Source organism: Acomys minous, assembly GCF_964271855.1.
Source record: "Acomys minous genome assembly, chromosome: 9".
NCBI classification, from domain to species: Eukaryota; Metazoa; Chordata; class Mammalia; order Rodentia; family Muridae; genus Acomys; species Acomys minous.
In genome coordinates, this window is record NC_140490.1 from 14,804,958 (window position 1) to 14,816,162 (window position 11,205).

Sequence of the window (11,205 nt, forward strand, 5' to 3'; positions counted from 1 at the left end):
GTGTGGTGGTACATGCTTTTAATTCCAAACAATGAAGTTAAAGTTAGTTTGTAGAAGGAAGCGCCTATGTTTCAAAGTAATGTCTAACTGAATGGCAGAAAACAATGAGGCATCAGAGAAAGACTTGACAGAATAGGGTACACCCAACTCTCAGGAGAGTAGGGGAAGCTACTTAAGAAGCAATGAGAGAGAGGAGTCAACTTTACTGCACAGTAATAGAGAGATGGGTTGAAGAGATTACACTCAGGTGAAGAGAAAGAGAAGGAGCCAGAAGATTAGAGCAGATTGCTGAGTTAGTTTGGAGTCAAGCGAGCAATTCAGGGACCGACAAAGCCAGAATGAGTCAGTCAGATGGAGAGGAGTTTCAGATGGAGAGGAGTTTGAGCCAGAACAGCTGAGTTAAACAGGCCGGCCCTGCACTCAGTCAGAACAAGAAAGGGTAAGCTTACTCAGCAATAAGTCTCAAGGCTGAAAGTATTCTAGGCCTAGATTAGATTGTAGGGAGACTCAAAGCTTTCAGTGCTAGGCCTAGGTTTGCAGACGGAGCAATAAGCCTCCGAGACAACAACTGAAGAAGGAAAATAAAATTTCCTCTCACAAACTTTCAGTACTCAGGAAGTAGGCTCATCTGTGAGTCTAAGGCCATCGTGGTCTATATAGTCAGCTAAAGTTACACAGTGAGATTCCAACTAAAAACTACTGATTTATCATAAAAGTAAGATACCACTCTCTAATTATTCATAATTTAGTCATCACATGTACTGTAACTGTCAAGTACTTTGAAACAGAAAAATCTCCAACTTACAAAGTTGATACTTTAAACTCATGTATAAAAAATATTTTACTTTTAAATTGTAATGTCTATTTGTTTTGTTGATTTTGAGGTAGGGTCTTCTCTACATAGACCTAGCCATTCTAAAACTCAACTCTTGTTCAGGCTGGTCTTTAAATTACAGAAATCTGCCTGCTTCTGCTTCCTGGGTGTTGGGATTAAAGGTGTATGCCACCACACACAGTCATTTAAAATATCTTTTATGTAAAGAAATAATGTATTACCTAGTAAAAAGCACCAGAGGAGAAAGAACAATTTCATTTATGTATGCCAAGAGCTCCTCCATGTTTTAAAAGTACCTAACCAATCCACTTAATCAGCAATTATACATCCTAAAATTCACTGGCACTGAAACTGCAGCCTTCACTGAACTAGGGTAAGTCATGTGTAACAACCAAAGAACAAAATATACTTACTGTCACACAACAGTATTATTTCCAAAGTCAAATATTTTTTACTTGTGCTTACAATCTGACTCAAAAGCTGAATAAACAAAAGCATACTTAAAAAAAAAAATGACTGTTTAATAAAGAAGTTAGTACTTTTACCAAAAACAGAATTCTGTATTAAGAAAACTATAAATTCAGGTACATATAAACAAACCTGTATGTACCTTTCATTCCAAGCAACAATACACAAACAGAAGCTTTTTGTTTTGAGACAGGGACTTATTTATGTAGGCCATGCTGCCCTTGAATTCAATCTTCCCTCCCAATTTTAGGATCACAAGCATATCCAGCAAAGCAATACATTCTTAAAATGATAAAATGCTCATTTACTGATAGTTGTGAAAAGAATTCTTTTTAGTTCAGATCAACAAAGGTAAAACTCCAGGGAACAGAACACATCATCAGGTGGGTTATACCCATATACAATCACAACTATAAATGACTCCCCCTATGCAGTTGTTCATACTTACACTCTCTAAAACTCGTAAACATCTTTCTGCTCCCCATAATGAGGCCACTAGTTTCTCTTCATCCTCATCTCTACTTAAATGATCCACACACTCTTTTACTAGGCAAAAAGAAATGGACAAAAGTTAGTATATAAAACTTCAATAACTATTCTTCAGCTAACATCAAAAGTTGCCCCCACACATTATATGCTACAATGTGAACATTACTTCATGCTTGATACTAAGCACAATGGTTTGAGTGAGAATGGCCCTCACAGGATCATGTACCTAGACACTTAGTCAATAGCTGTGTGACTATTTAGAAGGATTAGGAGATATGGGCTTGTCAAAGGAGGTCTGTACTACAGATAGGCTTTGAGATTTCAAACAACTCATGAGTTCCCACTCATCTCCTCTCTCTGTCTCCAATTCTCTACTCAGTGCTTATACGCCAAGCTTGTAACTCTTAGCTACTGCTCCAGCACTGCACCTGCCTGTTTCCATGCTCCCTGCCATAACAGTCATGGACTCACCCTCTGAAACTGAAAGCCCTTCTCTAAGTTGCCTTGGTCATAGTGTCCTCTTCTTATTGTTGTGTTTACAAGATAGGGTTTCTCCTCTATGTAGCTCTAGCAGTCCTAGAACTGGCTTTGTAGACCAGGATGGCTTTGAAATCAAGAGATCCGCCTGCCTCTGCCTCCAGAGTGCTGGGGCTAAAGGCACGTGCCATTGTGTATATGTATGTATATAGACCTTTATCTACAATATCATCGTGTGTGTTTACATGTATGTATACAGACCTTTATCTACAATATGATCCAGACCACCCAGAAGCCGGAGCTCTTCTTTAAACCAATCTCCTGCTCGTTTGGAAGTGAGGGATAGCAATGTCTCCATAGCTAAATGACCAGTCTAAAATCCAGAAACACAATTAATGAATACTGAGGTGTAGAATATATTTCCTCTCACCCCATGCCACCCCCCTGGATTCAAGACAGGAGTTCTCTGTATAGCTCTGGCTGTCCTAGAACTAGCTCTGTAGACCAGGCTGGCCTCAACAATGTTGGGATTAAAGGCATGCACCATCACCACCCAGCCAGAAAAATTCTGATGCATTAACTTTAGGAATTTGTTTTTCTTTACTAAAATGTAGTAAGTCAAAAATAGAAAAGTAAGTGCTTTTACAGGTGAATTAACTTCTAATTTTATCAGAATAGTCTACACGAAAGAAACTGTGGTTCACCCATATGGCTTGCTTTTATGAAAAAAAATATTAAAAGTAATGTATTTCTTAAGAGACATTTCAAGGAGGAAAGTATGGAAATGTCAGTGGCCATAAATGTTCACATGGAATGGTCATTAATTTAAACAGACTGAAGGTACAAAGTGGTAACAATGGTTTAGCATTTCCCACATATTTACCAGTTAGCCACATTTTTTTTCCTTCAACTTCTCTGGCTCATTATTTTTTTATTTTCCTAGGAAGCTGGCTTTTCTTACCATACCATGTCTTAAATTTTATACTACAGGATGATGTAGCAACTACTATATTCCTTATCATAACAAAAGGGTGTATGTATATAGACATACATACATACATACATACATACATACATACATACATACACACACACACACGCACACACACATTCCACATTTACAACTAGGCTAGCATTTGTCTTTATGAGTCTATGGTCTTATTTATTTTTAAAGATTTATTTATTTATTATTTATAGTGGTCTACATGTTTATCTACAGGCCAGAAGAGGGCATCAGGTTACATTATAGATGGCTGTGAGCCACCATGTGGATGCTAGGATTTGAACTCAGGACCTCTGAAAGAACAGTCAGCGCTCTTAACTTCTGAGCCACCTCTCCAGCCTTGAGCCTATGGTTTTAAAGCCTAAAGCTACTTCCCAACAAAGAGTAAATCTGGTTCTTGATGTAATAAAGGAATCAGAAGGGCTAAAGATAGTAATGTAGTTACCATTCAGCCTGCTAACCTCTTGATTTTAAAATGTAATGGAGGAATAATTAGCAAAGATTGAAGAGATTTTTTTTTTTGTCCAACCCCCCTGTCCCCAATCCAAACTCACATATTTGAAAAGAGAAAAATTTTCACTTTGGCATGTATTATATTTGAAATCAAATATATATTACTTACAAATGAAACAAGGTTGACTAATAAGAATCTTAGTATTACAAATAGAAGGATCTAAATATTTTAATAAGTTCTTTGGAACCAAAGAAAACTTTTTTTTAGCAAGCACTCTTCCATGCCCTCTGCAGCAGCTCCTACCTCTAGGTTTCTACCCTGACTTCCCACAGCAACAGACTGCTACCTGGAAGTGTATGCTAAAATAAATCCTTTCTTCCCCAAGTTGCTTTAGTCATGGTTTTCTTCACAGCAAAAGTAACCCAAACTAGAACAGGAAATAATATCAGAGCTAAACCTTAATATAAAACTTTGTCAATGAAGGCTGTAAACAAGGCTAAGGTTAAATGGTTTGCCAAAAGCCACACAGCCATGGTGACTAATCAGACTTTCTAAACATAATCTTCATTTGTTATAAAATGAAACAACCCACCGTTATATTTTCTAGATCAAGATGCTTATTGTGCACAGTTTCACACAGTCTTCGAATTTTTTCTTTGATCTTGTTCATGTCTTTTTCATTCAGTAGCTTAGCTGAAGAAGCATCCTGTTCCAGCTCCAAGAGTCGAATCATAAGATCTAGGCTGGCCCTATCAAGATCCATGTTCAAACGATCTCTGCTCAGTATGTACATGAGAGCAGCTGTACAGAGGGACAGATTCTTCAACATACCCCAAAAGAGAAATATTCATGAAAGCAATTACTAACAACTTTAGAAAACAAGGACATAACTGACATTTATAAGCTAGAATGTTTAATAATCCTATTGCTGGTTTTGACGGAAACCTTTAAAATGCTTGATTCCAAAATATTCTGGGGAAACATAACTTTTTGATAAATCCCTGACTGAAAACTGTTCTTTCCCTTTTCTAATCAATGTTCAACTAGAACGTAAACGAACTACCCACTTTTGGGAACTTGCTAAATGAGGAATTTCTAGAATACCTTTTATGTATTACACAGCATGTAAACACCTCCTTTTACAATAACACTTTAATGTTCTTGACAAACATGTGTCAAGTTTAGGTTCAAAATGGTTTATAACTTGTATCAAAACATGTTTTTCCCTCTACAAAACACACTAGACAACTGAGCTTGCATGCTATATACAGAGGACTGAAATAAATTTAACTAGGTGGCTATAAAGAGATAACTCAGCAGTTAAGAGTGAACATGAGGGCTGGAGGGATGGCTCAGTGGTTAAGAGCACTGTCTGCTCTTTCAAAGGACCCGGGTTCAACTCCCAGCACCCACATGGCAGCTCACAACTGTCTGCAATCCTAATTCCAATGGCTCTGACACCCTCACGCTAAAAATAAATTTAAATAAGTTATTTAAAAAAAAAAAGGAGTGAACATGAGTGACTCTTCCAGGAAACCTAGTTCTATTCCCAGCACCCACGTCATGACTTGCTCACAACTTTCTAGCTCCAGTTCCAGGGGATCAAAATGCCATCTTCTGGCCTCGGTAAGCACCAGGCACACACCTAGTGTACAGACATACAAGCAAACACTCATAAACTAATAAAAGAATTTTTGAAAGGAAACAAACATAACTGGATTAATTTTTGTTTGTTTTAAACGGGGTTTCACTATATAACTCTGGCTGTCCTAGAATTCACTATATAGATCAGGCTGGCCTCAAATTCACAGAGATCCACCTGCGCCTGCCTCAAAAATGCTGGGATTAGATGCATGCACTACTGCCCACAACTGAATTGATTTCTTTTAAAATGTTTTAATCCAGCAACTTTTTTTTTTTTTTTTTAAAGATAGGGTCTAAAGTCCTAGTTGGTCTGGAACTCACTATGGAGACCAAATTAACCTTTGGTTAACCCACTTGCTTTTGCCTCCTAAGTGCTGGGGCCAAAGGCAAAAGCCAGTAGGCCTGACATTTCTTTGTGGGTTTTTGCAGTCTCACTATGTAGCACTGTCACTTACTATGTACACAGTTTAAGATCAGCGCAGCCTTGAACATGTAGAGTTAAGCCTGCTTCTGCCTCCCAAGTACTGGAATTAAAGGCGTGCACCGGGCTTGTTTTATTTTTTGACAGGATATCATATAACCCAGGCTGGCCTTGAACTCATGTAGTTAAGGATAAGCTTGAGCTTTTGATACTCCTGTCTCTCCTTCCTTGAATGCAAAAATTACAGGCCTACATACTATCTGGTTTATGCCAAACTAGGAGCCAGACACAGGGCTTCATGCTTATAAGTAAACACCCTGGGCTGGAGAGATGGCTCAGAGGTTAAGAGCACTCCCTGCTCTTCCAAAGGTCCTGAGTTCAATTCCCAGCAACCACTTGGTGACTCATAATCATCTATAATGAGATCTGGTGTCCTCTGCTGACCTGCAGTCAGAATACTGTATACATAATAAATAAATAAATCTTTTAAAAAAATAAATAAAAAAGTAAGCGTCCTATCAACTGAGCTATATTTCTAGCCCCTACTGTTTTTTAATAAAATATTATCAAATGTGCTTAAGATACGGTGGCTGTAAAGTAATGTTAACACAGCCTTTTGGTAGACAAATGCCCTACGAATGTATTCTATATCCAAAAATACAACCAACCATGCACAGATCAAAAATATAAGAACTATACCTTATTTAATATGTATAAAAATTTCCTTGACAGTATTTCCTAAATAATAAATATAAGAACTACTAAATAACATTTTAATTTTATTAGCTACTCAGGTAGTCTAGAAGTGACAGTGTAAGGGAGAAAGTATGTAAGACTATGTAACTATTCAGCCTTACTGTCTTAGAACTAGTCTCCCACAGACAAGGGATGGCTGTATAATACTGTGCACCTGGGATATGTCAACACTTGAGGTAAGTCTGTATTTATTTTTATGTTCAGCAATACAATGTATATAATTTACTACTTAAAAGATTATAACTGTCCCAAGTACAGACACTTAATATTTAAACAGGCAACAGATCAACTATGTGTCTGTGCATGCCAGTATGTGTGTGTGTGTGTATACACATACACACTCAAATGCCTATGCACATGAGTGTAGCTGCTCAAAAAGGCCAGAAGCCTGGAGCTAGTTACATGGGTGAAAACTAAACTCAAGTCCTTTACTGCTGAATCATCTCTTCAGTCTCCTTAATTGTTTATAAAGCTTTTTTTTTTTAAATTAGGATCCCACAGTAAAGATATGAGGGATTCACTAAGAAAACATAAGTGTTAAGTCTATGCCTAACTGGTCAATGAAGCAAACTCTGTATTTCTTGTCTTTCTGTCCTCATTATTCTGTGTCTAATACAACTTGGAATGCTCACTCACTTTATTTTCACTACTTTTAGTTTTAGAAGAATTGCTATTAGATTAATTCTGTACCACTCAATTTGAGTTTAGAAAGTAATTTCCTTTAATACAAGGCCACCTCAATATATCACTGTTAGTTTTGGTAATGACACTAGTGTTAACTTTGGTTAAGTAACCTTTATTATTTATTCCTTTTCACAATTTAGTTATCTTCCAGATCAAACAATGAACCTAATATGTTAAAATCATGGTTATATTTTAAAATGATTTTCTGACATTAATATCAAACAATATTAAAAGATTCTTCTGAACAGAGGAAATAATTTTCATAGTATAAAATATCCAGGATAGTATGTTAACTGACAATATTATTTTAATAATATAAACAAACCTCTCTTTAAAAAATCTTAAGGAAAGGCTATTTATAAAGCAAAAATATATGGCTATTATCTCTTATCAGGCACATAAACTCAGCCTTTAATTCATTTATATGACTATTTAATGAAGGTTATTTTCTGATACAGTCAAACACTATAACTTTTCAATAATACCTCTCAACCTCAGAAATTTAAAACTACCTGATGGTGCTGGGAATCATCCAAGGTTTTAAAGACCATTGCAACCATTCCATGTGCTCTCAGGTGCATTCGAAAACTGGGCATGGCACATTTAGTGGCCAAGCTGATAACACTAGAAAGAAACACATATGTTAGGGCTGCTAAAAATTGCTAGGGCATTAGCTGTAGTGTGCATAATTCCAAACATGCAATTGAGAAGGAAATAAAAGTATTACCAACACAAAATACAAAAAACATGGGCAAACCAAAAATTTAAAACATGTACCAAGGCTTATAGTGCGCACACTATATTTACAAAAAAGAATAGCATGATGTCTGTAGTTATTCCTCAAAGCACCACTACCACTAAAACCATAAAATTCTACTTATCTTTTATAATGGTATTATATATAAAAGTTAGAAGTAGTTGTATTTGATTGGATATATTCCAACTAACTATAGATAATATAACCAAGTCAAGGTATTCAATCTACTACCATATATAAAGGATGACCAACGTCACTGCTCAAATCATTCTATCACTTAGTGTATGAAATTCTGAGACTAAAAACAAAAGCTCAACTCAGATTCCTTAATATACTATTTATTCTTTTAGTATTTGGAAACTGAAGCCTGTATGATACGAAAAAAGGAACTTTTTAACATGTCACTGACTATCACCAACAAAAATTTTTAAACGGCTGGCTTTATTAACAAATGTAAACCCATCTATTTGAAAAAATTTAATGACATAGCATGTACAACATTTATAAAATGTAAACTTAAGATCTTACCTAAGGCAACGTGTGTTTAGAGGCTGAGTACTCTTTAAGCCACTTAACAAGTATTCAATGTCATCAGTGAACTCTTGATTTTCACCAAATTCCACCACATCATTGAAGTGCTTCACGTGCTGAACAACAGTATATAACTGCCAAGAGAAATAATCCCACCTTTTTTATAACTGTGAACTAGCATACTTAAATCTACAGGCTCACAGTACTTAATAAAAAGCCTATATATTCATTAGATGACAACGAAAATGTTTTTAATCACTAGTACTGGTAGGACAAGGTACGTCTGTGGTTCAAAACTGTGGCTATCAACGCAGTGATACTTGTTTAAAGCAAAAGGCTAAATGTTACACATAGAAATCTATCCACGTGCAGTAAAACTGTATATGGCCGCTTACTTCTTTGTCTTCTTTTCTGCATTTCAGTGCAGTAACTATATCTTGGTAGGGCTGAGTAGGTATTGTCACAGTTTTTATCACTTTGAGTGGTGGTGCAGGAGCCTTAAAAACTCCATCATCTTTTTGATTTGGTTCCTTTGAAGACAGCCTCACCTATTAATAAAGGTATTAAATTAGTTGTTCTAAGCAATATATTTTAAAAGGTAACATCTCGTCTATGTGATAGATTTAGTTTTTAAAAAGTAAATGAAAAATATTTTAAAAAGGAAGAGGGAGGCTGCTGAAAGATCCTAAGAGATAATTTAATTCCATGCACTACTAAGACTTAAATGTTTTACACACAAAAGAACCACTTGAGAAATACTTCTAGCTTTTTTAAACTTCTCATTTCATATCATTTCTTTGCTTTCAGGACTGTTAACAGAATAAACAAACACAGCTGCATGCATAAGTAGCATTGATAGCAGTTAGACAGGGCTTCAGAAAAACTACAGCAAAGGAACCATAAAAGCGTAAGTAACTAAAGCAATATAGAAAAAAATACTAAGTTGTGAAAAGAACAAAGCATGTTTCAGCATCACAAATAATTATTAGTATATATAATCATAATCAATTTAAGAAAAAACACAGTGAGGCATGGTGGCGCACACCTTTAACGCCTGCACTCGGGAGGCAGAGGCAGGTGGATCACTGTTATTTCGACGCCAGCCTGATCTACAAAGCAAGTCCAGGACAGCCAAGGCTACACAGAGAAGCCTTGTCTCAAAAAAACAAAAAAAGAATGAGAGAGAGAGAGAGAGAGAGAGAGAGACAGACAGACAGACAGACAGACAGACAGACAGACAGACAGACAAGACAAGACAAGACAAGACAAGACAAGACAAGACACTATACTGTGTTTAGGAAGAGTTCTACTCTTGGAACTGAGGATGAGCATTGCCTATATAAGACACCCTGGTTTTACTCTCTAGAAGCACACACACATCCCCCTCAATCCTCAAATTTTTATTAATGTTCCAAGAACTCATTCCTTTGGTAGACCCAGATGGCCAAGGCCTCACTATTAAGCTAAGAGTTTTATTGTATAATACTACAAATCCTTCTTCAGAAAGTACATATTTTAAGGGGTGGGGTGGGGGTCCTCACTATGTAGCATATAGGCCTTCAATTTGAGATCTGAGCTTCCTGATTATCTGGATTATGGGTAGAATACCTAGCAAGAATATGTGACAGAAGTTTTGTTTTAGAATGTATTAATGAAATGTAACTTCAGCTCTATCCAAAGCAAATTAAGGAATGAAAGCCACCTTAAGATATACAAAGATAAATATTCAGGCAAACACTGTTACACATAAAATCATGTTGTAGAATGTAGTCTACAGTATAGCATTGGGAGCAAGAGACTGGGTCTTGCTATGCATCCCTCACTGGCAGTGAACTGGGGTGATTCTCCTTAGTCTTTTAAGTACTGGGGTTACAGGTATGAGCCATCATGCCTAGCTTTATTATTTTAAGTTCTTAGGATCACTAGACTAGGGAGAATGCTCAGTTGGTAAAGTGCTTTCCCTGCAAACATGAGGATCTAAGTTTAGATCCTCTGTATCTACACTTTAAAAAGTAAGTGGGTGGGGGGACAGACCACAGCAGCAAAACAAAAATAACAAAATCAGCACTACAGCAGTTTAGGGTAAAGACTGGTGGATCCTTGGAGTTCATTATTCAAGCTAAACTCACCAAATTTAATGAGACCTTTTCTGAGAAATTTAGGCAGAGTGCAAGTGAGATTGCTTAGCAGGAAAGGGTGCTTGCCATGCAAGCCTGACAACCTGAGATTGATTCCGAGAATCCATGATGGAAGAAATTACAGTTAAAAGTTGTCCTCTACTGGGTGCATAATACACAAACACTACCACACACAAAGAGTAAATGCTAACACTTCATATAAGAAGTACTTTTTATTAAACCCTAAATACTACACATTCTATGAAATTTGAGTCATGATTTAAAGCTCTGTTTTGTTTTGTTTGTTGTTTTGTTTCTGAAATAGTGTCGTTGGTATGAAACCCAGTTTGGCCTTCAACTCCTACAAAGTTTTATTTTTTAAAGTTTCCAATTATAACATGGTAAGAACAAAACTTATACTAACTATCTAGATTAGCTTATAACTTAAGTGAGAAAAATAAAACTTTACTTACTGTGACGTTCTGAGGTTTTACTCCTGGTGGTCCAGGCAGTTCTTCTGAGTCTGGATGGTTCCAATGCCTGGCATTATACACAGCTTTTGTGGGTGA

The 11,205-nt window shown here is 36.4% G+C and overlaps 1 protein-coding gene across 4 annotated transcripts in view; it reads right to left on the reverse strand.

Moving 5' to 3' along the window:
* WAPL (WAPL cohesin release factor) overlaps positions 1 to 11,205 on the reverse strand; it is a 68,599-nt gene that overhangs the window by 17,092 nt on the left and 40,302 nt on the right. For all 4 annotated transcript variants that reach the window (XM_084796797.1, XM_084796796.1, XM_084796795.1 and 1 more), the window contains exons 5-11: positions 11,110 to 11,205; positions 8,915 to 9,067; positions 8,517 to 8,653; positions 7,744 to 7,855; positions 4,319 to 4,546; positions 2,531 to 2,642; positions 1,752 to 1,849 (exon numbers count right to left, since the gene is read on the reverse strand). In XM_084796797.1, coding sequence (XP_084652923.1) covers positions 1,752 to 1,849; positions 2,531 to 2,642; positions 4,319 to 4,546; positions 7,744 to 7,855; positions 8,517 to 8,653; positions 8,915 to 9,067; positions 11,110 to 11,205 — 936 coding nt within the window. The remainder of the gene's footprint in view (positions 1 to 1,751; positions 1,850 to 2,530; positions 2,643 to 4,318; positions 4,547 to 7,743; positions 7,856 to 8,516; positions 8,654 to 8,914; positions 9,068 to 11,109) is intronic.